Here is a 26,558-nt window from a genome sequence, read left to right on the forward strand (position 1 = left end):
ACCTCTACCTCCAATTCCTATAATATTGTACGACCACTAATCCATTTGTAATGTAATGTAATATAACGTAACATATCATACTAAATGGGGMGGATCAAATTTACATCTCAAATGCTAGGCATTGCCCTGAGGCCAAGTTTCCTGCTGACACCATGGAGGAGGYGAATGTCAGGGCCCAGAAGTTCCTGCTGTGACTGCTGGGCTGGGGTCCGATGTCTCTCCAGGTGCCTKTGTCTCATCATTTAACATTCAAACAGCCATGTTCTTGACACCTAAAATCCAACCAACACAAATACTGCAAGCWCTCGTTGAAAAGCAGCCTTAAGTAGTAAGACAGAGTAAGTGGAGAGACATTTGCTGCTGTTCAAATGTGGATTGGATTGGACTGTGACTGAAGGAGTGGAATTGTCTATGTTTGTATTTGCATGTCGTTTTCTCTGCCTTTTACCTGCAATGTATTGTTTTATTTTCTCGTTCACTACCCAGTACAGTAGGTGGCGGCAATACAGTTTATATGTTGTAGTCTGKCAATAAACTTCAAAGAAGAAGAAGAAGAATTAGCAGAGAGGAAGAGGCAAAGCGAGAGGGGTATACTCCGCCCAAAATTCGTCTGCACAAATAAGACCATGAAGTGAGGAATTTTTGTATGGAGGTCAACAAAAAATGTAATTACTAATTTGCTATGTGAGGCTTATTTGATCGAATATAAGTGTCGTAAATGTTAGGTTGTGTAATATTCATATGTGTAAACATATGTTGCGAATGCACTGATGTACGTGGACGACCGTGGCATTTCGGCAACTTAAAAAAAAACTACTTTATATTGCAGTTGTGCCTGACATGCGTATCTGCCCTCTCATTGACTAGAATCACAGATAGTTTAGTTATACAAATCTTTGCTAGAATGGTCCCATGTGATCTCGCCTCCCTTCTATCTTTGACGAAATGTCCATTGTTAGTGGCCACTCGACCATCTTGTCTATATAATAGAACATCTTTGGTAACRGGTCGAAACAAGGAAGTGAAGTTCTTGCTTTAAAACATCTTGCAGAGTGAAGAATCCTCATGTTTTAAACTTAGTTAACGGACTGGACAATGTTTTTCCATTCGTTAAAGTTAACAAATTGACAGTTTTAACGTGAACGAAAACCTTTTATCTTATTTTGAAATGTTTTATGAGTTGATCAGTTCGATGGCTATATTAGTGCGCTCGAAATTGATTTGTTGTGCATTAGTCATTACAATTCTCTCCATTATWATAGCCACTGGACAAAGTCTTGGTAAGCTACATTATGAATATTTGAAGTGAACCATTGCTTTGACTACTGAACTGATAGCCTAGCGGTGATGTATGTGCGCTTCCATGGTGATAGCCCTTTTAAATATTGGTTCATTAAACTTCCCGTTCTTGGTGAAAAATAACTTCTTAGCCTATGTTCAGAAACAACTTAATGGAATATGAACAGCCTATTGCTATTTCTGACGAATGTAGATTGATCATGTTTATCGACTGATTGTTATGGATGTGTGTAGACCAACAGCGCTCTCGCGTGACCGATTCTGTGCTTTCCACCTTGTGTAACAGAGCTCTTCGGGATGCTGCGTCCTTTGCCCAGTGTGCTTGGAGTCCTGTCTTTGGGTGGAATGGCGCTGCTTTGGAGGGACATACGCTCGAAAGTGAAAGGAGAGAACCGGACTTTGAGCAGTCTGCTAAGCCAGTATTTTGCCGTGAAGGTTGTGGGTTGGCTGGGTAAGCGGCAAAGAGGGAAACTGGAAGCCGATACTCTGAATATACGGCAAGTTCAAGAGGAAACTCTTCTAAAGCGCCTGCGCAAGAACGCGGACACATGTTATGGAAAGCAGTATGATTTTAGCTCAATTAAAGGTAAACATTCCACGTTATTATAAGACACTTGCATAATAAGACACATTTGTTCACTTGGACAATATAGCCACCAATGACCATGCACGTTCTGCTCTCAGCATATTCGACCTCAGCAAAAGCTTGTGATGTAAGGTCATTATGCCAGTGATGTAACTTTTTGCTAAGTGATTGACTGCCTCTATGTTCTGATGACATGCTTGCYATAACTCACATCACATTTCCTCAAATTGCAATAAATTGTATGACGTAGGCTAGCCCAAGAATGTACTCTTTTAAAAGTAGTGTAGATGAGCCTACCATTACTAAAGCCTTTTCAGACTGTAAATCGGATTCAGTCTTTTACCATTACGTCTTGATGTTACCAAATTAAAATATTGAAACCAACCTGGCCAGATAGTACGATTTGCATCAGTTCTGCCATCAACCAACCTGGCCAGATGGCAGAATTGATGCAAATCATACTATCTGGCCAGGTTGGTTGACGGCAGAACTGACGCAAAACGTACTATCAACCAACCTGGCCAGGTAGTATGATTTGCGTCAGTTCTGCAGTCACATTCTGCGATTGGTTTGCGAGACTGGTCAGCCGATTTAGGCTACGTCAACTGCAGCAGTMTATTTGATCTGTGCCAGCAGCTCAGAGAAGGCTGCATTTGCACCGCAATTCTGGGTATTCCTGCATCTGCCGGAACCCCTCTTTATACTTCTATTGGTCTATTTTTAACTTAGGACAGGTGTGAGGCAGGGGCGTTCAAGTACAGTAGGTGGCGTTAATGCACAACGTTGGATGCCAGCTGCGGATGAACCCCTCAGATGAAGAGGTGGGGCAACGGATACTGTRCATCGGTGTATGGCTAGCTAGCTGCCACCGTCCCTTCTTCAATGGTGTTCATCTGTGGCATCCAACGTTACATTATTGTGCATTAACGCCACCTACTGTACTAGAGCACCCCAGCGTCCCGCCTGTCCTAACTTGAAAATATACCCCGCCTGTCGGGCACTGTTTTCCTGCAGTTCTGTTAACTTCTTGACGCACAGATCCCGATTACGGGATCATTTTCGTAAACAACCGCTGAATTGCAGAGCGCCAAATTKAAAAATAATACWAAAAATATTTATAATCATGGAATCACAAGTGAAGTATACCAAAACACAGCTTAGCTTGTTGTTAATCCACCTATCGTGTCAGATTTTGAAAATATGCTTTACAGCGAAAGCAATCCAGGCGTTTGTGAGTGTATCAATCAATGCTAGAACAGCTAGCCTTAAATTAGCTTGGTCACGAAAGTCAGAAAAGCAATGAAATTAATCGCTTACCTTTGATAATCTTCMGATGTTTGTACTCACGAGACTCACAGTTACACAATAAATGTTATTTTTGTTCGATAAAGATTRGTTRTATAACAAAAAAACSCCATTTGAGTTGCATGTTATGTTCAGAAAACCACAGGCTCGTTCCGGTCCTGAAAGGCAGAKGAAAATTCCAAAAAGTATCAGATTCAAAAATAATACAAAAAATATTTATAATCATGCAATCACAAGTGAAATATACCAAAACACAGCTTAGCTTGTTGTTAATCCACCTATCGTGTCAGATTTTGAAAACATGCTTTACAGCGAAAGCAATCCAAGCYTTTGTGAGTTTATCAATCACTAGACAAAACAGTAAGAACAGCTAGCCCCAAATTAGCATGGTCARGAAAGTCAGAAAAGCAATAAAATGAATCGCTTACCTTTGATAATCTTCGGATGTTTGCACTCACGAGACTCCCAGTTACACTATAAATGTTCTTTTTGTTCGATAAATATTAGTTTTATAACCAAAACCCGCCATTTGGTTTGCGCATTATGTTCAGAAAACCACAGCCTCGTTCCGTTCCTGAAAGGCAGACGAAAATTCCAAAAAGTATCTGTAATGTTCGTAGAAACATGCAACGTTTTTTATAATCAATCCTCAGGTTGTTTTTAACATACATAATCGATAATATTTCAACCGGACGGTAACCTATTCAATAAAAGAGAGAAAGAAAATGTCGAGCTACCCCTCTCGCGCGCAGGAACTAATCAAAGGACACCTGACTCGTTTTGAAAWWTRTCGCTCATTTTTCAAAATAAAAGCCTGAAACTATGTCTAAAGCCTGGTCACAGCCTGAGGAAGCCATTGGAAAAGGAATCTGATTGATACCCCTTTAAATGGAAGAGGGGCAGGCAATGAAACAGGGATAAAAAAATAAAATAAACACCTCCGGGTTCAGTTTTGTTATACTCACAGACAATATTTTGACAGTTTTGGAAACTTTGGKGTGTTTTCTATCCTAATCTGTAAATGATATGCATATTCTACGATCTGGGCCTGAGAAATAGTCCGTTTACCTTGGGAACGTTATTTAAAAAATAAAATAAAGATTCTGCCCCCTAGCTGAAAGAAGTTAACAACGGTGAGAGAAGGTGTTTGGCAGGCTGTAGCAAAGGACACTGTGTTAGCTAAGCCAGCTAGTCCTAAGGAGGACTCCAGTTCACAGCAGGCAGGTGGCGGGACTGACTCCGTTTGTTAGCTAGCTAACTATCAAACTAGTTAGCACACAGTGTTGCACCAGCCTCCCGTCTGTTGTGCTAGCGGGAGGTGGGGGTGACTGGTAGGGTTGCACATTTTGGGGAATACTCAGAGGTGGAAACTTTCCGTTGGAATTAACGGGAATATATGGGAATTAATGGAAATAAATGCACATGAATATGGCCAGTCTGTTTTATTGGCCAGTCTGAGATATGGCTTTTTTTTTTGTACTACTAGAGACCAAGCGGTCTCGAGACCATGTATTGGGTGTCTCGGTCTTGTCTCTGTGTTGGATACATTTGTACTCGGTCTTTCGCGGACAGTGAGGATTCATAGTTTCTTGCCYAGACCATCTGGAGTAAAAAAAAACTCATAATTCTCAGCTTCCATTCCGTCAGCGCATAAAACCGATTCGCCAGGCCAAATATATACACTCCTTTCTTGAAACATTAATATTGTTAGCCGTTGATGTTACTCTTCAATAACACAGACCCCAAAGCAAATCAGGGGGAAGAAAATAGGTTTATTCAAAGAGGACAAATCATAGATGTTATGCTGAGAGGTAGATAGATGTTCATTCTRCAATGTCCTTAGTGATTCTCCTTCGAACAAAGGGACAGGATGTAGTTTTATAACCCAGCCCTAGCCTGTGGTTGATCAATTAGAATTCCTTGCAATACAACTGGGCCAATGGCCAAATAAGATGTATCCTATTTCAGGCTCAATGTATAACCAATTTGGACCAATGAGAACTTGCAATGTAGCTATGAGTACCTGAGTGAAACTCCTCCCATGTCTCTGACCCTTAGTACTCTGTTGACTTTTAGTCCTCTTGACCTTTAGTACTCTATTGACCTCTCGTCCTCTGTGTTGGGTATTGTCTTTAAAATATTCTTACACTCCCCCCCCCCTAGACCATTTTAAAAAGAAATATACTTAAAATGTATTTTTAGAAAACAACATGAAAAAATAAACTGTATAAAAAACATTAGCAGTAAGCACAAAATCATTCACATGAAACACCTTGCATTTCTATGAAACACAAAGGGCATATATTACTTGCTGTTGCAATAAGAAATAGATTTCAAACAAAGTTATGGAAAATAAGTATTAACACGTGTGATACCACATCTGAGAGAGCATGGTTCGTTACAGCACCGAGGACAGTTACCACAGGCACATTGACCACAATCATAAGTATTGACCACAATCACAAGTATTAACACGCGTGGTGTGATGATGAAGACCCTTATGATCCCCACCACCTTCTTGTGAACACCACAGACATCCATCTCCAAAAGGACACGGTTGATGACTCTTATGATATCCCCTATCACGTAACCATCGGATTTTAGCAGACAAACATCGGGCAATAGCACACTAGATAACCTGGATGAGGATAATAAAAACTCCCACTTGGAAGTATCATGCTCACCAAAAAAACTTCCCCATGTACCAAATTGTAGAAGACAACCACACGACTAYGCCTAAATCATCTGGATTGTAATCATGATATTTAGCGCACTCAGTCCGGATCTTTTGGATTATGTAAGTACAGCATTCAGCACAAATTACAGCACATGTACCCCCTTGTACAGACAGAAGATAGTCCAGGGCCAAARGATTTTGCATCGCCACAGTCCAGCAGTAATTAACTCAAGACTCTCAGCTGTACTATTAGCTAGGATTTCCAAAGAGTTTGCCATATTAATAACTTRCCCGTGCTATTTTTAGAAATACCAGAAGAGGGAAAAGCAATCGCAAAGAATCTCTCCGTTTCTGTAATCCCACGTTTTATGACGGTGTGAAAAAAGGAGAATTCACAGACTGTCTTACATGGGGTACGACATGTCCCAAATAACAAGACCCCAATAACACYACCCTAATAACACGACTTCGGTAACCAGCAATAGGCATAGGATCCACAGATAAAGTAAGTCCCATTAGGAGCTATCATACCATTGTTGATGATATTACCAAAGATATTGGCATAAAAAGTKATCATAGTGCCATTACTGAGAGTCAATTCAGCAGACATTAGACATTCCGCAACCTTAGCACCGTCACAGGCAGACAGGTCTGTTGTTTTGATCACACTTACTCTGTCCTACTTTGACAAACGCGTCCTGGTGCAGTTGAGACAAGTTCCAAGAGAGTGACCTATTCAAACACAACCACTCAACAGGGGTATGTGTAATAACTAGGCAAGGTGGTCGCTGATTAGTGTCATTGGTCATTTCAAATGAAGGAAGGTACCGATCACTCCAGGATGTCAGCTCCACCCCCAACTCATTCACATGTTTTTGAATGGGGACACATCCAGGAGTCTCAGGCCTCCTCCAGCACCTATCTACAGAACTAGGTACTCTCGCATGTTGATACTCAACATTCTCACCCCAATTAGTACCAATAATTGCCTTATACCAATTAACATCTTTCCAGATACCCAACATTTCACTCTGGTRAAAAGGAATAMCCCCTAATGGAATAKCTGRCCTTGATGTGAYTGGAGCATATGTACAAACCCAACAAGTACTTTGGTTGACTACTGTGGCATAGTGTAGAGAAAGAGCTAGAAACGTATTGACCCCTGAGTGTCCCTCGTTCTGCTGATGCATCTCTGTGTTAGAAATAGAAACACCACCCACATCCTGTATTAGGAGGYAACTCACAAGGGAAATGATTTCAAACATTTTTCACTTGTCTGCAAGACGATCAAATAAAATTGTCCTATTGTCAAGGTAATCATTCACCAAGTCCTTTAAAAGTGACCAGCTCTTCCACACTGGTATCAGTCTCACATAAATAACTATTAGAAATTATGTTCTGACAGTCTGCCGGTAGTGAGGAATTCTTCCGTTCTATTGGTTGGTAAGGACTTCTCTAAGGAACACTTCACCGGRGATCTTGTATCATTTCAAGTACAGTCCTTGGGCCAAGGAATATTGCTTCAGCTTCAGACCATAGATTCTCATTAACCTGTAAAGAAGCAAACAATAAACTGAAAGGAACATGTCCTGGTTTTCAAGAGAAATAGATGTTTCACATAAATTTCCCTAAGTAAGCATGTCCCGATTTTCAGGAAAAKGTTGGACATTTCACCTAGATATCRCTAATATGATGACTGCGGAGTACAACATAGAAGTTRATCAGGTTCTGATCATCTTACTATGCTTCTTCMCCCGAGATTGGCCCCCGATTTGCTAATCAATCAGTTCTTTATTCMCCAGGCTCRGCTTTGTCATCAAAATGGACAACCTTGCAATGAGTGACATGTAGCCATRGTGATGTTCCCTYGACTTTTACTGCTGACCTCYTTATGAGCAAAACTTGATAAGGACCTTCRCATTTTGGCCCTAATGTGTGTTACATATTTTTTTACTATCACACACTGTCCTGGTACTACATCATGTCCCCCCTCGGGAGTTATTCCCCACGCTTKTTTTACATGTCTGTCTGCTTCCCCTACTGCATTAGAGAGTTGTATGCAATAGTTAACCATTCATAAAGTGAACGTCTGCTTTCCTCAAATCTAARGTGCCTGTCACTATCACATTGTCCATTGTAGCAACTGCCCAGCCTGCCTTCCTCACACCGCCCTCCACCATACTTGAACCATCTGTGTATAAGATAAACTCAGGGTTTTCCAARGYATGACTCTTCTTAGTAAACCCATCAGAGAGCTGATCCAAAACCAACTCACAACAGTCGTGTTCAKGTAATGTGGTATCTGGAGGAAGCGTCAGAGAAGCTGGATTACATGGTGTGTRACGTTGTATGATGATGTTAGGAGCCTCCAACACCGTCAACCATTTGCTGTGACCTGTGCAGCTCGATTCATTGTCGAGTATGAACAACATTTTGTCAGAATGTGTCTTTTCAGCTATACCCATGTCCTATAGATCTTTAATCACTACTTTAGTACCGTCCATGGCTTGCAAAACAATATAAGATATTGTTTTGTGCCAAGTGGGGCAACACCTGTCAAGCACCTGCATCAATCTTCATTGGACCAATTGAAATTGATAATGTTTCATATCTGTCTCCCCCACTCCTGTTGCTCTCATCTTCTTGCCCGTGTACTGACATATATGTTTTGCATAAGATATGGGCAGTGACTTCAGCGCCCGTATCTACAAAACAATCTACTGCAAAGTTGTTAACCATCATGTTCACATATATTCCATCCGATTTCATATGTACGCCAGCTGAGATGGGATGTAAAGAGGAGGTCTATTAGTTTCCCTCCACAGCATCCAGCAAACTCTGCTGCTGAGCCGGAGAGAGCTTCTTAAATTTCTACATCAGCATTGTGTCGTTGGGGCTGCTGTCTTGATTCCATTTTCCCTTAGACGGACCCTGCTTCTCCTGGCCATTTCTTATAAGAACACGTTTTCTTTTCCGACATTCTCGTTTGCAGTGACCAGAAATCCCGCAATAATGACATACACCAGGTTTCTRTTCTGCTGAACGAATAATGTTGTGCGGGTRCCGAGTGAAACCAACAACTCTGATAACAGKCGGTTTATTTTGTTGATTGATGTCTTTGCCCAGTCGTGACAACCTGTTGATGTTGTCACCATAGCTTTGTCTCTCCTAATCAGTAGTCGTGGAAACAAATGTTTTTTTGTTGTTGCAAATCATCATGGTGGATTACATCAGCTGATGGGTGATTGCACTCAATTACTCCAAAAATGGAGCATCTTCATCTTCCACGTCAGTTAACCCACTGTGTCTAACCACTTCTGCTCTAAACCTTTCTTCAAATTCAACAAACAGTTATTTCGGTTTTTGAACACATTTGGTTATCTCTGCCCAATTGGCGGTTGCATTGGTCAAACCCTTAATTTTTTAAGGAAAACATGTATGGCTCTTTTTCCATTGGCCACATCTTGRTCTTCACCACCCACAGCTCTATAAACCTTTTTCTTCAAGTACTCCATTTTCACAGTTGTTCAAAACAAAGGCTAATAACTGTAACCCACCATAAGGATGTAGATTGTAGAGTTTCTTAGAACTCTCTTCAAACGGTCCCATATTTTCATACCCACGTCTCGTGGATGTTTGAAAGATTTTGACCGTTCATCCAACTGTTTTGGAGATGCTGATTTATGTGTGACTACTGTCACTGGAGGTTTGTCTTTTCTACCTTTTTATAGCCTGTGTTCTGGTTGGCCCAAGACATCGTTCGTCACCGCTGTCAGTATCCGTTGACTCAAAGCCAGGCAGTGCTGACCAGATGCTTGAAACCCAATCATCCTTMCGCAACTCAGTGTGAGGGTAGATTGAGGGAACGAATTGTCCACATGTTGGAGCCAATGAATATCTCCATTCAAGGTTTTTATCTGTTCACCAAGAGCTCTCAAAATATCTACACCTCTGCAATGTCCTATCACGGTTATCAAGACAGAATTTCTCATCCCTCTTCCTTACTTCGACCAATACAGTTAAAGACCATCTTGTTTTTGTCAACGAGTTATACAAAAAGCTTGGGGGYAAAATAGAGAATGTCTATCAGACAGATTCCATCTTTGTCAACAATGACAGAATATTTCTTTATCTCTTGCCTACACTTCTCCACTTTGAAATGATTCTTCGTAGACAGTGAATTTTAAATATTTTAAATGCTTACATCCGGAGGAGCTGTTCCGCCCTTCTCCAGAGTGGTTTTCTCACTTAACAATGGCATTATATTAACTTCAAAAGTAGTATAATATATATCTCTATATTTTATTTATATATATATATATATATATATATATATATATATATATATATATATATATATAATTTATAACCCCTTGAGGACTCCAACCTCCTATGTATAGAACACATTGTCTCTGTAGGGCCTAGTTCCCCATACAACTTGTGTTCACTTCAAAAACTTGTTGAAGGCTTACATTACCCACACATGTAAAAAAAAATGCTACTTAACTAGCAACTCACTTCTCGAACCTTATACATCACAGATACGTATCACTCATTGTATGCACAAATTGTAACCTGATTTGGTTCTTTTACATGATATCGGTGTATATTCACCCAGCAATATGTTAGCAGTTAATCAGGAGATTAAGAGTTGAATCCTATGGTGGGCGCTCAGCCCTCTCTCTCTRTTCCCTGGATCAACACATAGTTGATGAGTTTTTTTTTCTTGTTGTTCAAGAACAATTCATCCGGGTCACGGCACCAAGTGTTAGCAGTTGATGTTACTCTTCAATAACACCGACCCCAAAGCAAATCAGGTGGAGGAAAATAGGTTTATTCAAAGAGAACAAATCATCGATGTTATGCTGAGAGGTAGATGTTCATTCTCCCCTGTCCTTAATGATTCTCTCCACAGAACAAAGGGACAGGATGTAGTTTTATAACCCAGCCCTAGCCTGTGGTTGATCAATTAGAATTCCTTGCAATACAACTGGGCCAATGGCCAAGTAACAAGTATCCTATTTCAGGCTCAATGTATAAACAATTTGGACCAATGAGAACTTGCCATGTGTCGATGAGTCCCAGACTGAAACTCCTCCCATGTCTCTGACCCATTGATCATTAATCCCCTATTACAGAAAAAACACTTTCCATTGATTGTTAGTACTCTTTTGACTTTTAATCCTCTTGACCTTTAGTAGTCTATTGATCTCTTGTCCTCTGTGCTGTGTATTACCTTCTCTTTTTATAAAACACAAAGGGCCAGTGGTGTAGTGGGCATTTTTTTTCAGTGGGCATTGCTTCTACTCACTTAATCCCTATTGATGCTTATCAAAGTAGTGTAGTGGATGTATGTGACTTATCAATTATGTAGTACAATAGAGAAATCATGCACAAAGTACCCTACACAGTCGTAAAGCACGTGAAATATATATATCACATGGACACAGCCTAGTTTCAGCAGAATATCATCTGCAGGCAGCAAGCGTGTGCAGCGCCCAACTGGTTTTGGGATGGAGCAGTTCACAGAAGAATGGCATCGGTAGCTGGTAGAGTTTTAACTTATGTTATCTGCCAGTAAATGCTAACTAAGGCAACAGTGGGTATGCAAATCATGTATTGAAAATGTTTAGTCCGAAGTGTTGGTTAATAGGCTATTTGTGATGGGCTATTGTAATCATGTGCTGTTTGCATCAGGAGCGTCAACATGGATGGGCCTGGGTGGACAGAGGCCCACCCACTGGGGAGCCAGGCCCTGACAGGCCCACCCACTCAGATTGATGTGGTTTAAGCATTGTTGTGGACTTAGTATCACATTTTGTATTTTTTTCTATAAAAAAAAAGTGAAATTTTGAGAGTGAAAATCTGATTAATCTGTAGGAAAACTCATAAAAAAAACATAGGAAAACAGGATTTTTCACACCTMTCCTTCGCTGAATGGGCCATTTGGGAACGTTTGGCAAAATTAGAATATACCCACTTCTTCAGGCACCACTACACCACTGCATAGGGCTGATGGAAAGACAGCAGTCACACACATCATGATGTTAAAAGGATGAACTCGGACATAATAAGCCAGTAGGTCCTAATCATAAGAATACAAAAACACAACCATTAATAAAAACATTTTGCGTTTAGCACACAAAGTAACTGGTGACCTAAAGTTTTTAAAGTGGAACTGACAGCATTTGAACTACTTTGCAGATATGAAACGCTCCAGCAGGTATATCTCACCTGTCACCCCGTAAGCCAATTCCTCCTTTCCTCCTTTCCTTCCTTCCTCTGCTGCCAATGACTGGAACAAACTGCAAAAATCACTAATGCTGGAGACTCTTACCTCCCTCACTAGCTTTAAGCACTAGCTGTCAGAGCAGCTCACAGATCACTGCACCTGTACATAGCCCATCTGTAAACAGCCCATCCAACTATCTCATCCCCATACTGTATTTATTTATTTATCTTGCTCCTTTGCACCCCAGTATCTCTACTTGCACATTCATCTTCTGCACATCTACCATTCCAATGACTAATTGCTATATTGTAATTACTTCGCCACCATGGCCTATTTATTGCCTTACCTCCCTTAGCTTATTTCATTTGCACTCACTGTATATTTTTATTTTTTCTACTGTATTATTGACTGTATGTTTGTTTATTCCATGTGTAACTCTGTGTTGTTGTATGTGTTGAACTGCTGTGCTTTATCTCGGCCAGGTTGCAGTTGTAAATGAGAACTTCTTCTCAACTAGCCTACCTGGTTAAATAAAGGTGAAAAAAAAAAAAATTTTTTTTTTTTTTTTTCAGTCAAACATATCAAATTCCCAGTTTGTGCCACAAAACCAACTTTATAAGAAGTTTTAAAAATAGGTTCCATTTGACACAACGTTCCATGACGTACACTAAGGCATTGTTGGCAGAATAGATGGATGCAGTTCAATGCATGATTAATATAATTCACCAATACATTTCTTGGTAGCCCCAAAAATATTACTATAAGGTTGTAAATCCCAGCTGGCCTGGTACATTATTTGCTGCCTCCATTTGGGATGTACTGTTTCAGTCTCAATGACTCTATTCTGGACAAAAACAGACAAATGTAACTAAAGCTGGGAATGTAAATACAATCAAACTAGCAAGGGCAATGATCACAAGTCAGTCATAACATGGCTAATAGGTTAGCGTATCTATTTATGTAGCAAACTAAAAACACAGAGCCTAAAGTTAGCTAGATGATCGGAGGATGTCATGTCATGCCATTGGAGGAGCGGCTGAGTAACAGAATTCTTCCCCTCATATAGTTTTTCAGTGGCTATACACAGCTAGAGATGCAGGTGTCATTTGGTTAGCTAGCAAGAACTTGAGCGACTGTTATACATTTAGCATATCTCTTGTGTTNTTAACTAGCAACTCACTTCTCGAACCTTATACATCACAGATACGTATCACTCATTGTATGCACAAATTGTAACCTGATTTGGTTCTTTTACATGATATCGGTGTATATTCACCCAGCAATATGTTAGCAGTTAATCAGGAGATTAAGAGTTGAATCCTATGGTGGGCGCTCAGCCCTCTCTCTCTRTTCCCTGGATCAACACATAGTTGATGAGTTTTTTTTTCTTGTTGTTCAAGAACAATTCATCCGGGTCACGGCACCAAGTGTTAGCAGTTGATGTTACTCTTCAATAACACCGACCCCAAAGCAAATCAGGTGGAGGAAAATAGGTTTATTCAAAGAGAACAAATCATCGATGTTATGCTGAGAGGTAGATGTTCATTCTCCCCTGTCCTTAATGATTCTCTCCACAGAACAAAGGGACAGGATGTAGTTTTATAACCCAGCCCTAGCCTGTGGTTGATCAATTAGAATTCCTTGCAATACAACTGGGCCAATGGCCAAGTAACAAGTATCCTATTTCAGGCTCAATGTATAAACAATTTGGACCAATGAGAACTTGCCATGTGTCGATGAGTCCCAGACTGAAACTCCTCCCATGTCTCTGACCCATTGATCATTAATCCCCTATTACAGAAAAAACACTTTCCATTGATTGTTAGTACTCTTTTGACTTTTAATCCTCTTGACCTTTAGTAGTCTATTGATCTCTTGTCCTCTGTGCTGTGTATTACCTTCTCTTTTTATAAAACACAAAGGGCCAGTGGTGTAGTGGGCATTTTTTTTCAGTGGGCATTGCTTCTACTCACTTAATCCCTATTGATGCTTATCAAAGTAGTGTAGTGGATGTATGTGACTTATCAATTATGTAGTACAATAGAGAAATCATGCACAAAGTACCCTACACAGTCGTAAAGCACGTGAAATATATATATCACATGGACACAGCCTAGTTTCAGCAGAATATCATCTGCAGGCAGCAAGCGTGTGCAGCGCCCAACTGGTTTTGGGATGGAGCAGTTCACAGAAGAATGGCATCGGTAGCTGGTAGAGTTTTAACTTATGTTATCTGCCAGTAAATGCTAACTAAGGCAACAGTGGGTATGCAAATCATGTATTGAAAATGTTTAGTCCGAAGTGTTGGTTAATAGGCTATTTGTGATGGGCTATTGTAATCATGTGCTGTTTGCATCAGGAGCGTCAACATGGATGGGCCTGGGTGGACAGAGGCCCACCCACTGGGGAGCCAGGCCCTGACAGGCCCACCCACTCAGATTGATGTGGTTTAAGCATTGTTGTGGACTTAGTATCACATTTTGTATTTTTTTCTATAAAAAAAAAGTGAAATTTTGAGAGTGAAAATCTGATTAATCTGTAGGAAAACTCATAAAAAAAACATAGGAAAACAGGATTTTTCACACCTTTCCTTCGCTGAATGGGCCATTTGGGAACGTTTGGCAAAATTAGAATATACCCACTTCTTCAGGCACCACTACACCACTGCATAGGGCTGATGGAAAGACAGCAGTCACACACATCATGATGTTAAAAGGATGAACTCGGACATAATAAGCCAGTAGGTCCTAATCATAAGAATATAAAAACATTTTGCGTTTAGCACACAGTAACTGGTGACCTAAATTTTTTAAAGTGGAACTGACAGCATTTTAACTACTTTGCAGATATGAAACGCTCCAGCAGGTATATCTCACCTGTCACCCCGTAAGCCAATTCCTGCTTTGGCCTCCTTTCCTTCCAGTTCTCTGCTGCCAATGACTGGAACGAACTGCAAAAATCACTAGAGCTGGAGACTCTTACCTCCCTCACTAGCTTTAAGCAGCTGTCAGAGCAGCTCACAGATCACTGCACCTGTACATAGCCCATCTGTAAACAGCCCATCCAACTATCTCATCCCCATACTGTATTTATTTATTTATCTTGCTCCTTTGCACCCCAGTATCTCTACTTGCACATTCATCTTCTGCACATCTACCATTCCAATGACTAATTGCTATATTGTAATTACTTCGCCACCATGGCCTATTTATTGCCTTACCTCCCTTAGCTTATTTCATTTGCACTCACTGTATATTTTTATTTTTTCTACTGTATTATTGACTGTATGTTTGTTTATTCCATGTGTAACTCTGTGTTGTTGTATGTGTTGAACTGCTGTGCTTTATCTCGGCCAGGTTGCAGTTGTAAATGAGAACTTCTTCTCAACTAGCCTACCTGGTTAAATAAAGGTGAAAAAAAAAAAAATTTTTTTTTTTTTTTTTCAGTCAAACATATCAAATTCCCAGTTTGTGCCACAAAACCAACTTTATAAGAAGTTTTAAAAATAGGTTCCATTTGACACAACGTTCCATGACGTACACTAAGGCATTGTTGGCAGAATAGATGGATGCAGTTCAATGCATGATTAATATAATTCACCAATACATTTCTTGGTAGCCCCAAAAATATTACTATAAGGTTGTAAATCCCAGCTGGCCTGGTACATTATTTGCTGCCTCCATTTGGGATGTACTGTTTCAGTCTCAATGACTCTATTCTGGACAAAAACAGACAAATGTAACTAAAGCTGGGAATGTAAATACAATCAAACTAGCAAGGGCAATGATCACAAGTCAGTCATAACATGGCTAATAGGTTAGCGTATCTATTTATGTAGCAAACTAAAAACACAGAGCCTAAAGTTAGCTAGATGATCGGAGGATGTCATGTCATGCCATTGGAGGAGCGGCTGAGTAACAGAATTCTTCCCCTCATATAGTTTTTCAGTGGCTATACACAGCTAGAGATGCAGGTGTCATTTGGTTAGCTAGCAAGAACTTGAGCGACTGTTATACATTTAGCATATCTCTTGTGTTCGCAAATCCACTCTGGCTATCTACTCCGATTTTGGAGCACTCTCGTCTGTGAGTGCCAGAGCGCAGAACAACAGATTAATTTATGAACGTGCAACACCTGCTGAATATGACCAGTGTCAGTAAATGTAGACCCCCAAAAAATAATAGTTAGTCAAGAATGCTCTAGATAACATGTAAACAACAGAACCAGCTCTGCTACAGCAAGTAAAATGGTCAGAGTGAGATGTTCTCTCTTTTGTGTCTGGAAGTAGCTAGCTAGCAAGCTAGCCAACTTTACCCAGTTAGCGTGGGTGCTTGGTTGGGACGAGCATGCGTTGGCAGGCAAGCTGCAGAAGGACGAGGAGGCTACAATTCCCCATCGTTTATCAGTATAATTTTGACTGCCAACTAGCTGAAAAAGTTTGAGTGTCTATCAAATATCCCTTCATTAGATTTTAGCTCATCAAGCTCTGCTAGCATTAGTTGTTGATGTGCATAACTGGGGGAGAGAGAGCATACCTTTTCATWGTTGTTTGATCGATAGGACTGTAAAGTTCCCAAATGTAAGAGGACTCCTGTGGTGTTTACATATTTGCAGAAATCCATTCAGGTGTATTTTGTGGCTTTTGGCGAATGTGCTCTAATGATGTAAAGTCGCGCTGTTGCAACTGCCTGTAACAGTACAGTCCAGTTCAAAGTGAATAATGGCAGGRCCGTGTGGCAAATGGCGTGTTTGTATAAAGGTCTACTGTAGCTCTGATTTGGCTACAGCGCACCAGTCTGTGTAGACTCCGGTCCTGGACAAGACAGGTGGGTTTTATTTACTGCAGTGTCTATTAATTATCCAAACGCACGCCCGCTTTCCCACTCTATAATGTTATAGAATTTTCACAAATGCCTCAGTATATCTAATTCCCAAACATTCTAAGAATTTATGAAAATGTGAAAATGACCATATCTAAGTGATCGCTTGTCAGAATTTAGTGTTTTTATGTGTCATATTCTTCCTGGGGGTGTATATGAACAGATGGTAATAAGATTTCATGTTGCTAAAATGCTGTCAGTTCCACTTTATAAATTCAACAATGTTTCACACCTAAGTTATTTTCAAAGAGATGGCTAACAGCAAGCACYTTGCAATAAAAATAACAGTTCCACTCATTTGAAGCTTAACTTCTTGTTGYAAGTTATTCTTGAAAAGGGAGAAGCTAACAAATTAGCAACAACATCCTCTTTGATTACACCTACTGCAGCCGCTGAAAACTAACCAACAGCAAAAGCTAGCTAGCTAGATCGTGGGAATACTACTGCTCGCTATTGTGCAGAGACCGGTTGTCCTTCAACTGTATTAGGGCAACATTTCTTGAATGGCAGATGCCTTTTATCTAGCTTCTGGTGGCCTAGCCAATGACTTAGCTAGCTAGATTTATCTCCCCAGAGACCAGCAAGGAAAAATTGATATTTTTTTCTCTTCAGTGTTCACCCTTTCCTTTCCATCAAAAACTGAAAAGATTAAATCAGAACATAATTGAAAATAAGAATATGATGATGATTCTATTATTAGAATATTATTATTATTAATATTTTATAAATCCTTAGCCTTTCTCTGAAGGCATAGAAGGCCCATTGTTATCCACTGTGTTTGGGTTAGTAAAAATGTGTTTATTTGACCTCAGCATTCATTTTTCACTGTTCTGACCGTCGTCTAAAGAATCCATATGAACACAGAAATACTGGACATTTTGAACAAAATTACAATCATGTTCTTGAATTGGACTCACATTRTTCCGGTCTTGGTCTTGAATCGACCTCGATTGAAGTTGTCTCCAACACAACACTGGGTTATGTTATGGGCAGGCGTAAGGTACGTACAACGAACACAATTGCATTTTATAGATGGCAATTTGAATGCACCGAGATACTGTGACGAAATCCTGAGGCCCATTCTGGTGCCATTTATCCGCTGCCATCACCTCATGTTTCATGATAATGTATGGCCCCATGTCGCAAGGATCTGTAGACAATTCCTGGAACCTGAAAATGTCCCAGTTCTTCCATGGCCTGTATACTCACCAGACAAGGTCACCCATTGAGCATGTTTGGGATGCGCTGGATCGACGTGTTCGTGTTCCAGTTCCCGCCAATATCCAGCAACTTCACACGGCCATTGAAGAGGAGTGGGACAACATTCCACAGGCCACAATCAACAGCCTGATCAACTATATGCAAAGGAGATGTCGCYCTGCATGAGGCAAATGGTGGTCACCAGATACTGACTGGTTTTCTGATCCACGCCCCTAATTTTTTGGAAGGTATCTGTGAACAACAAATGCATATCTGTATTCCCAGTCGTGAAATCCATAGATTAGGGCCTAATGACTTGATTTACATTCACTGATTTCCTTATATGAACTGTAACTGAACTGTAAAATCGTTTAAATTGTTGCTTTTTTAATATTTCTGTTCAGTGTACAATTCAGACAATGTTCTGTGTCCTCAGATTGTGAGGCCTTTCGTACACGTCACCCGGTGACGACGTACGAGCACTATCGTGAGCTGGTGACGCGAGTGGCTGCTGGAGAAGAGAAGGTCCTCATAGCTGAGAAACCCCTTATCTTAGCCATGACATCGGGTACATCTGGGGCCAGCACCATGCTGCTGAGCACCAAGGACACCAACACAGAGTTCTTCCTACAGGTCAGTCAGTGGAAATGCTCCCTATTAGCCCCAATGACAACTTTCCTTAGCTACCATTACTTGTTGGCATATGTAGTGGTGAAATCAAAACTTTCACCTATCCAATTGTAAATACTGATCTTATAGGAAGAGAGGATGACCATTTTATTTTGGTCATGACTGTGTGTGTGTGTGTGTGTGTGTGTGTGTGTGTGTTCTTGACACTCTCTCTCACTGTGTGTGTCCGTCCACCCCAGGGAGTGGCTGTGTGTCTGGATGCCATGCGGCGTGTGTTCCCGGCCAGCGACAGCCTCCAGCGCACCACCAAGCTCTTCTACTCGCCCACCTTTCGCCAGTCTGAGGCAGGCATCCCCATTGGGCCTAACTCCTCCACCCCGGCTTCGTCCCGCCACATGCTCAACCTATACACCACACCCGCACCCGCCTTCCAGGTAGGGTTGGCACCAGGGTTGTGTTCATAAGGGCACGCTGCAGCAAAATGTTTTGCAACAGAAAGGAAAAGGTTTTTTTATTGGTTCATGTAGTATGTCCTTTCTGTTTTCTTCCGTTTCATTTCTAATCAACAAGACCCAGAATAGAATAGTGCGGTTTTGTCAGTTTCGTGAGACATGAAAATGTGCCTTCTGTGTTTGCCTTGGCTTTCTGGGCATCCCCAACGTACGCATGCTTGGAGTGGCAGAGGGTCAGTGCCTTGCTCAAGGGCAAAARGGCGGAAGAAACAGAATGCTGTTGTCACAGAAAACATGTTTATCAAATTGTAAAGTGTAAATATGCTACTACGATAAACAGGGAAACAAAAGTTATCATTATGTGTCTATTTGAACTTGAACACACTATATTACTATAATTATGGTGCCAACCTCCCATCCAGGTGCCCAGTGAGAGAGACACCCTCTACCTGCACCTCCTCTTTGCCCTCAAAGACCCCAGCGTGGGCACCCTGGAGTCCAACTTCGCCTCCACTGTCTTTTATGCCTTCAGTGCCCTCCAGGTACTGTAGCTAGAGATAAACACACATACCAGGATTGGGAAAGCTGGTTTGCTATATTGTGTAAATACTGTATAGTTATACTCTTATGTAAAGAGTACATAGGATAACCCTCCATTGCAGCACTCTTATTGCTGTGTAATTATTTATATTTGACGATGCCATCTTCCGTCCGCCCCTCTCCCCTCCCCCAGGAGCGTTGGCAGGAGCTGGTGGAGGACATCAAGCTGGGTCGGGTCAGCCCTGCTCTGGCCCTGGAGCCAGGGGTGAGGGCCAGCCTGGAGGGCCAGATGAAGCCAGACCCGGAGCGCGCCACCCAGCTCCTGACCCACTTCCAGCAAGGCTTTGTGGGCATTGCGCGGCGCCTGTGGCCCCAGCTCAACCTGGTGCTGGCTGTGGACTCTGGATCTAATCAGATCTATGGGGAGATGCTGCGGGAGCGCTATTGCCAGGGGATTCCCTTCTACTCACCCTTCTAKGCCGCCACCGAGGGTGAGTGCACAGGAGACTCATCACCTTGTGACATCAAGAGTATACAGGCTTCATCTATTGAGAATGTCTGCCTCTTACAGTGCGTGTGTGCATGCAAGTGTGGTAGTTGGTTGAAGCCAAAATTATAGCAAAGACCATAACATAATCAGTGCTTAATTTAGACTAAAATAGGTGCCGGTACTCATTTTGGGTGCCAGTACTTCTCCGTGGCTGACGTGTGTAAAACATTAAAACGTGTTCACTCTCGCAAGGCTTGCTGGCCCAATCTGTATCCCTAGTCGCATCCTCAAAGCATGCGCTTTGAGGATGCGGACATATACAATCGCTCCCTATACGGACATATACAATCGCTCCCTATCCCAGTCTGTTGTCCCCACATGCTTCAAGATGGCTACCATTGTTCCTGTACCCAAGAAGTCAAAGATAACTGAACTAAATGACAACCGCCCCGTAGCACTCACTTCTGTCACCATGAAGTGCTTTGAGAGACTAGTCAATGGTCATATCACCTCCACCTTTCCGGCTACCTTAGACCCACTACAGTTTGCACACCGCCCCAACAGGTCCACAGACGACGCAATCGCCATCACACTGCACACTGCCCTATCCCATCTGGACATAAGGAATACCTATGTAAGAATGCTGTTCATTGACTACAGCTCAGCATTCAACACCATAGTACCCTCCAAGCTCATCAACAAGCTGGAGGCCCTGGGTCTCAACCCCGCCCTGTACAATTGGGTCCTGGACTTCCTGACGGGCCGCCCCCAGGTGGTGAAGGTAGGAAACAACATCTCCACCCCGCTGATCCTCAACACTGGGGCCCCACAAGGGTGCGTGGCCATGCACGCCTCCAACTCAATCATCAAGTTTGAAGACAACACAACAGTAGTGGGCTTGATTACCAACAACGACGAGACAGCCTACAGGGAGGAGGTGAGGGCACTCGGAGTGTGGTGACAGGAAAACAACCTCTCGCTCAACGTCAACAAAACAAAGGAGGTGATCGTGGACTTCAGGAAACAGCAGAGGGAGCGCTCCCCTATCCACATCGAAGGGACAGCAGTGGAGAAGGTGGAAAGTTTTAAGTTCCTCGGCATACACATCACAGACAAACTGAAATGGTCTACTCACACAGACAGTGTGGTGAAGGCGCAACAGCGCCTCTTCAACATCAGGAGGCTGAAGAAATTTGGCTTGTCACCCDAAACCCTGACAAACTTTTATAGATGCACAATCGAGAGCATCCTGTCGGGCTGTATCACAGCCTGGTACGGCAACTGCACCGCCATCAACCGCAAGGCTCTCCAGAGGGTGGTGCGGTCTGCACAATGCATCACCGGGGGCAAACTACCTGCCCTCCATGACACCTACAGCACACAATGTCACAGGAAGGCCATACAGATCATCAAGGACATCAACCACCCGAGCCACTGCCTATTCACACCGCTACCATCCAGAAGGCGAGGTCAGTACAGGTGCACCAAAGCTGGGACCGAGAGACTGAAAAACAGCTTCTATCTCAAGGCCATCAGACTGCTAAACAGCAATCACTAACTCCAAGAGCCTGCTGCCTACATTGAGACCCAATCACTGGCCAGTTTTAATAAATTGATCACTAGTCACTTTATACAATGCACTCTAAAAAAAAAAGTCACTTTAATAATGTTTACATATCTTACATTASTCATATCACATGTATATACTGTATTTTARACCATCTATTGCTCCTTCCCTGTGCCGCTTGACCATCGCTCATCCATATACTTACATGTACATATTCTCATTCACCCCTCTAGATTTGTGTGTATTAGGTAGTTGTTGGGGAATTGTTAGATTACTTGTTAGATATTACTGCACTGTCAGAACTAGAAGCACAAGCATTTTGCTACACTCGCATTAACATCTGCATTAACATCTGCTAACCATGTGTATGTGACAAATAAAATTTGATTTGATTTTATGCTTATTTATAAAACCCTCTTAGGCCTCATTCCCCCCTATCTGAGATATCTACTGCAGCCCTCATCCTCCACATACAACACCCGTTCTGCCAGTCACATTCTCTTAAAGGTCCCCAAAGCACACACATCCCTGGGTCGCTCCTCTTTTCAGTTCGCTGCAGCTAGCGACTGGAACGAGCTGCAACAAACACTCAAACTGGACAGTTTTATCTCAATCTCTTCATTCAAAGACTCAATCATGGACACTCTTACTGACAGTTGTGGCTGCTTTGACGGATGTATTGTTGTCTCTACCTTCTTGCCCTTTGTGCTGTTGTCTGTGCCCAATCTTTGTACCATGTTTTGTGTTGCTACATGTTGTTTTTATGTTGTGTTGCTACCATGCTGTGTTGTCATGTGTTGCTGCCTTGCTATGTTGTCTTGAGTCTCTCTTTATGTAGTGTTGTGTTGTCTCTGTTGTAGTGATTTGTGTTTTGTCATATATTTTTTTTTAATCCCAGCCACCGTCCCCGCACGAGGCCTTTTGGTAGGCCGTCATTGTAAATAAGAATTTMTTCTTAACTGACTTGCCTTGTTAAATAAAAAATATATTTAGGTGCAGGAATTCCACAATACTTTTGAGCTAATCGGCTAAAGAGGTGCAGGGGCTCAAGCAGTAGTAAATCTGAGGTGCCAGTGCTCAGCTCCGGTGAGCACCAGCCCAAGTCAAGCACTGAACATAATTTAGATGGTACTACACGTGTGTATCTGTGTCTCTTTTATTTGTGTCTCTGTGTTCCTGCACTCTTACGTTATGTCTGTGTGTTAACATCCCTGTGCCCCTGCAGGTCTGATTGGGGTGAACCTGTGGCCTGAGGAGGAGCGGAGGAGGTACTTGCTGTGTCCTCGCTCCATGTTCTGTGAATTCCTTCCAGAGGCCAGTTTGGACCAGGAGACACCCGAGAAACACACACTGCTCATGGAGGAAGTGCAGGAGGGACACAGTTATGAGCTGYTCGTCACCAACGCATCTGGACTCTTCAGGTAAAACATCATTGTACTTTAAAACATGCTAATATCAGGTATTTTGACTTCCATTGGTTTTTGGTTGGAAAAATCATTACGTGTTATGAAGAATCAGACTTTAATGTAACTTCAAACCAAGTTACTGAGCATAGTCACAATCCTTTCAGAGACCTTAGGATGATTTGGGCATGAGATTTAAAACTTGCTATTATTGGGTACATTGACTTCCATTGGAAAATGCTAAAYTTGGCAAAAAATGGCAGTGGCTCAGTGTAAAAAAAAAAGGTGTGGATTACACTCTGCCCTTGTCCATAGACTGCTTACAAGGTAGGGAAACAAATATAACATTTTGTAATTTGAGTGAACTATCCCTTTAACTGAAGCTCCTCCTGTTGTTATCCAAGCACTGCATTTGTGTTGACTGATATGTGATTTGACAGGGATATCTCTTATTTGTCTCATAGATATCGTATGGGAGATGTAGTAAAAGTGGTTGGCTTCCACAATCAGTGTCCAGTTGTGGAATTTCAATACAGGTACGGTACTGCATCCGGTGTGTACCTTATCTGTACGTACGTGGGTTTGTGAGAATACTTGTGTGCTGATGGGGATAGATGCTGAGGGGATGGTATTTCTGCCTGTGTGAGACAGTTCTAAAGTACTCTTTGTGTGTGTTCGTTTATGTACATGACCGGTGTGTGTAGGCGGGGTCAGATGCTGAGTGTGAGGGGGGAGAAAGTGTCTGAGGTGATGTTTCTGGGGGCTCTGAAGCGAGCCATCAGCCAGTGGCCCGGGGCTCAACTAGTTGACTACTGCTGCGCAGAGAGCGCCATAATGGGTAAGACGGCTCTCTACTTGCTTTTGTAGTAGTGCCAATTGGTGTAAGGTGAAGTTGTTCCTAGACGCTGATCTTAGGTCAGTATTGCTTTTCCCCCTCTAATGGTTAAAGTTAGGATTTGGGGAGGGAAAGCTGATCCTAGATCTGTACCTAGGGGAAACTTCACCCCAGAGTGATGCTGGGGTGACGTTTTACTGGAACCCCCCTCAAAGGGGGATTAGACCATTGAAGATATGACATATTGTATGTGGGCTCCAGACTGATTTGCGCAGTGGTTGATCATCATGTATCTGTTGCAGGAGAGTCATGTGGAGGTTCTGATCCTCACTATCAAGTGTTTTTGGAGCTAAAGGGGGTGAGGAACCTGACAGAGGAGCAACGCTACAAGGTAGGGAAACGTTTGTGTTCAGTTTCACTTGTTTCATTTCAGTACCTGTCAACATGAGTTCGCGTTCATTTCTTTGTTTTATGCCAATTCCTGGAGYACGTATTCCATAACTTGTTTTGGTTGTGTGGTTACGATGGAAAATAATATATTGCTCTTGAAATCCCTTCTATTTTGCCCCTCTTCTCTTTCTCAATCTCTAACTCCCTCTCTTTCACACATACTCTAAAATACCCTCTCGCTTGCTCGCACACACATACAAACAAAACAAAAATATACCCATACACACACACCCCACCTGCACTTGTTCACCAGTTGGACCAGTGTGTCCAGGAGGACTCGGCCGTCTACAAGTCGTTCCGGTTCAAAGGCAGCATCGGACCAATGAGAGTGCAGATGGTGGCAGAGGGTGCATTCAAGGAACTGCGTAAACAAATGATGGCCTTCTCCAACACCTCGGCCAACACGTTCAAAATGCACCGCGTACTACGCAGAAAGGAGTACGCCGACTTCTTGTTAGGGAAGACCATCTGAACGGCATTATGGGAAGTAAACTCGACCGGCGAGTGGAGACGTGTGTTGTGCTCTGCAACCGMGGAGAGGAATATTATGCTCTATGAACGTGAATGTCATTTGTTGACATAGTCATTTTAGSAGACAGGCAATCTGTGAAAATGACAAGTTACAACTATCGTTTGGTAACCCACTGAACAGCTACAGCGACAAGGGTATTTAAAATCATATGAGGAGTTCTGCTTTCTTATAATGGACACCATCTGTGTGTTAGAAACAAAGTCCAACTGGTTGTCTTGTCAACATTCTCCACCCCTTACATGGTGGGTGGAAATCAGTATCTTTCCCTCCAAACTTAGACAAAAAATCACTCAAGTCTTTCGACAATAATGGAACAACTGATTGTAAATCCACAGGCATCTAATGCCCACTCCTTCAGTGAAGATGATTTTCTTGCTCTTTTGGACAGTTAAACCTGTGCTGGATATACATACAATGTTTATATAACATTTATAATATGTTATTATAATGTTACATTTTGCTTTGCCCTTATCTTGTCCAACTTCATGGACTGACTTTGCCCTTTGAACCTTGACATTTACAGACAAAATTCAGTCTTGTACAACAATGATTTTTATTTGCAAATAAAAGTGCTAATACTGTATTCTGTTCTTACGCTGTCTTACACCTCCACAACGAGGTCAAAGGGAGAGTAGTGAGAGTGGAGCTGCCCCTTGGCCATCTTGCTAGAGGCCAGGGYTGTCTCAATTCCTGAAGGGCTGTTTGTCTGCTGGTTTTTGTTAATTTCCTTTCAATTTGTGTCCAATTAAGACKTAGACCTAGAGGGGAGTTCCTAACTAATCAATTACCTTAATTGACCAATCAAGCAGCAGGAAAAGTGAAAACCTGCAGACACTCAACGRTCCAGGACTGGGGTTTGACATATGCTCCAGATTAGAGCCCGGTATCCCAAAAGCATCTTAAGGCTAACTTCATCATTGGAACCTTCGTAGGAGCATCGTTTAATCTCCAAACTGTTTTCCAAAACCATCGTTAGTGAAGTTGCACTTGAAAACGCTGGTTATTTGTCGACTACTTCAGACCACTGGTAGAACAGCTCAACCTGGTCTAGTAGCATTTTTGGCATTAATCTGTACGTAAATCAGAGACACTCCCCTTAGTATGATATGTTACCTATCGTATGATATATATTCATTTTTGGATGTCCATCGCCCATTTTGTATGATGTTACAAATTTACAATTTGCTAAATGTACAATATGTTAAGAATTTGCTAAACTTAGGGTTAAGTTTTGGAGTTAGGTTAAAGGGTTAAGGTTATGCGAAGGGTTAGCTAAAAGGAATAGGTTTAGAGGAGGGGTTAGCTAAAAGCATTAGGGGAAAGGTTAGCTAACATGCTAAGTAGTGTGCAAAGTAGCTAAAAAGTAGGAAGTAGATGAAAGTTGCTAATTAGCTAAATGCTCAAGTTGTCCGTGATTCGAAATCTTTGGGTTGCTAGACGTTTGAGTTATCGTTATAACCGACCCTAACTACCGGTGCGT

General features: G+C 41.9%; 1 protein-coding gene across 2 annotated transcripts; it reads left to right on the top strand.

The window, feature by feature from the left end:
- Positions 1 to 575: 575 nt before the first annotated feature.
- On the top strand, positions 576 to 25,661 carry ghdc (GH3 domain containing). 2 transcript variants are annotated; one of them, XM_024008525.2, is made up of 11 exons: positions 576 to 665; positions 1,586 to 1,885; positions 18,616 to 18,812; positions 19,049 to 19,243; positions 19,684 to 19,803; positions 19,995 to 20,292; positions 23,084 to 23,279; positions 23,726 to 23,797; positions 23,966 to 24,099; positions 24,399 to 24,487; positions 24,800 to 25,661. In XM_024008525.2, exons 2-11 carry the CDS (start codon positions 1,597 to 1,599, stop codon positions 25,016 to 25,018), a joined length of 1,809 nt encoding a protein of 602 aa, XP_023864293.1. In that variant the 5' UTR covers positions 576 to 665; positions 1,586 to 1,596; the 3' UTR covers positions 25,019 to 25,661. The 2 variants fall into 2 exon arrangements, with proteins under 2 accessions (XP_023864293.1, XP_023864292.1); XM_024008524.2 differs by lacking the exon at positions 576 to 665 and adding an exon at positions 997 to 1,280.
- The last annotated feature ends 897 nt before the right edge of the window (positions 25,662 to 26,558 follow it).

The sequence above is a fragment of the Salvelinus sp. IW2-2015 genome, linkage group LG18, assembly GCF_002910315.2.
Source record: "Salvelinus sp. IW2-2015 linkage group LG18, ASM291031v2, whole genome shotgun sequence".
In the NCBI taxonomy this organism is placed as follows: domain Eukaryota; kingdom Metazoa; phylum Chordata; class Actinopteri; order Salmoniformes; family Salmonidae; genus Salvelinus; species Salvelinus sp. IW2-2015.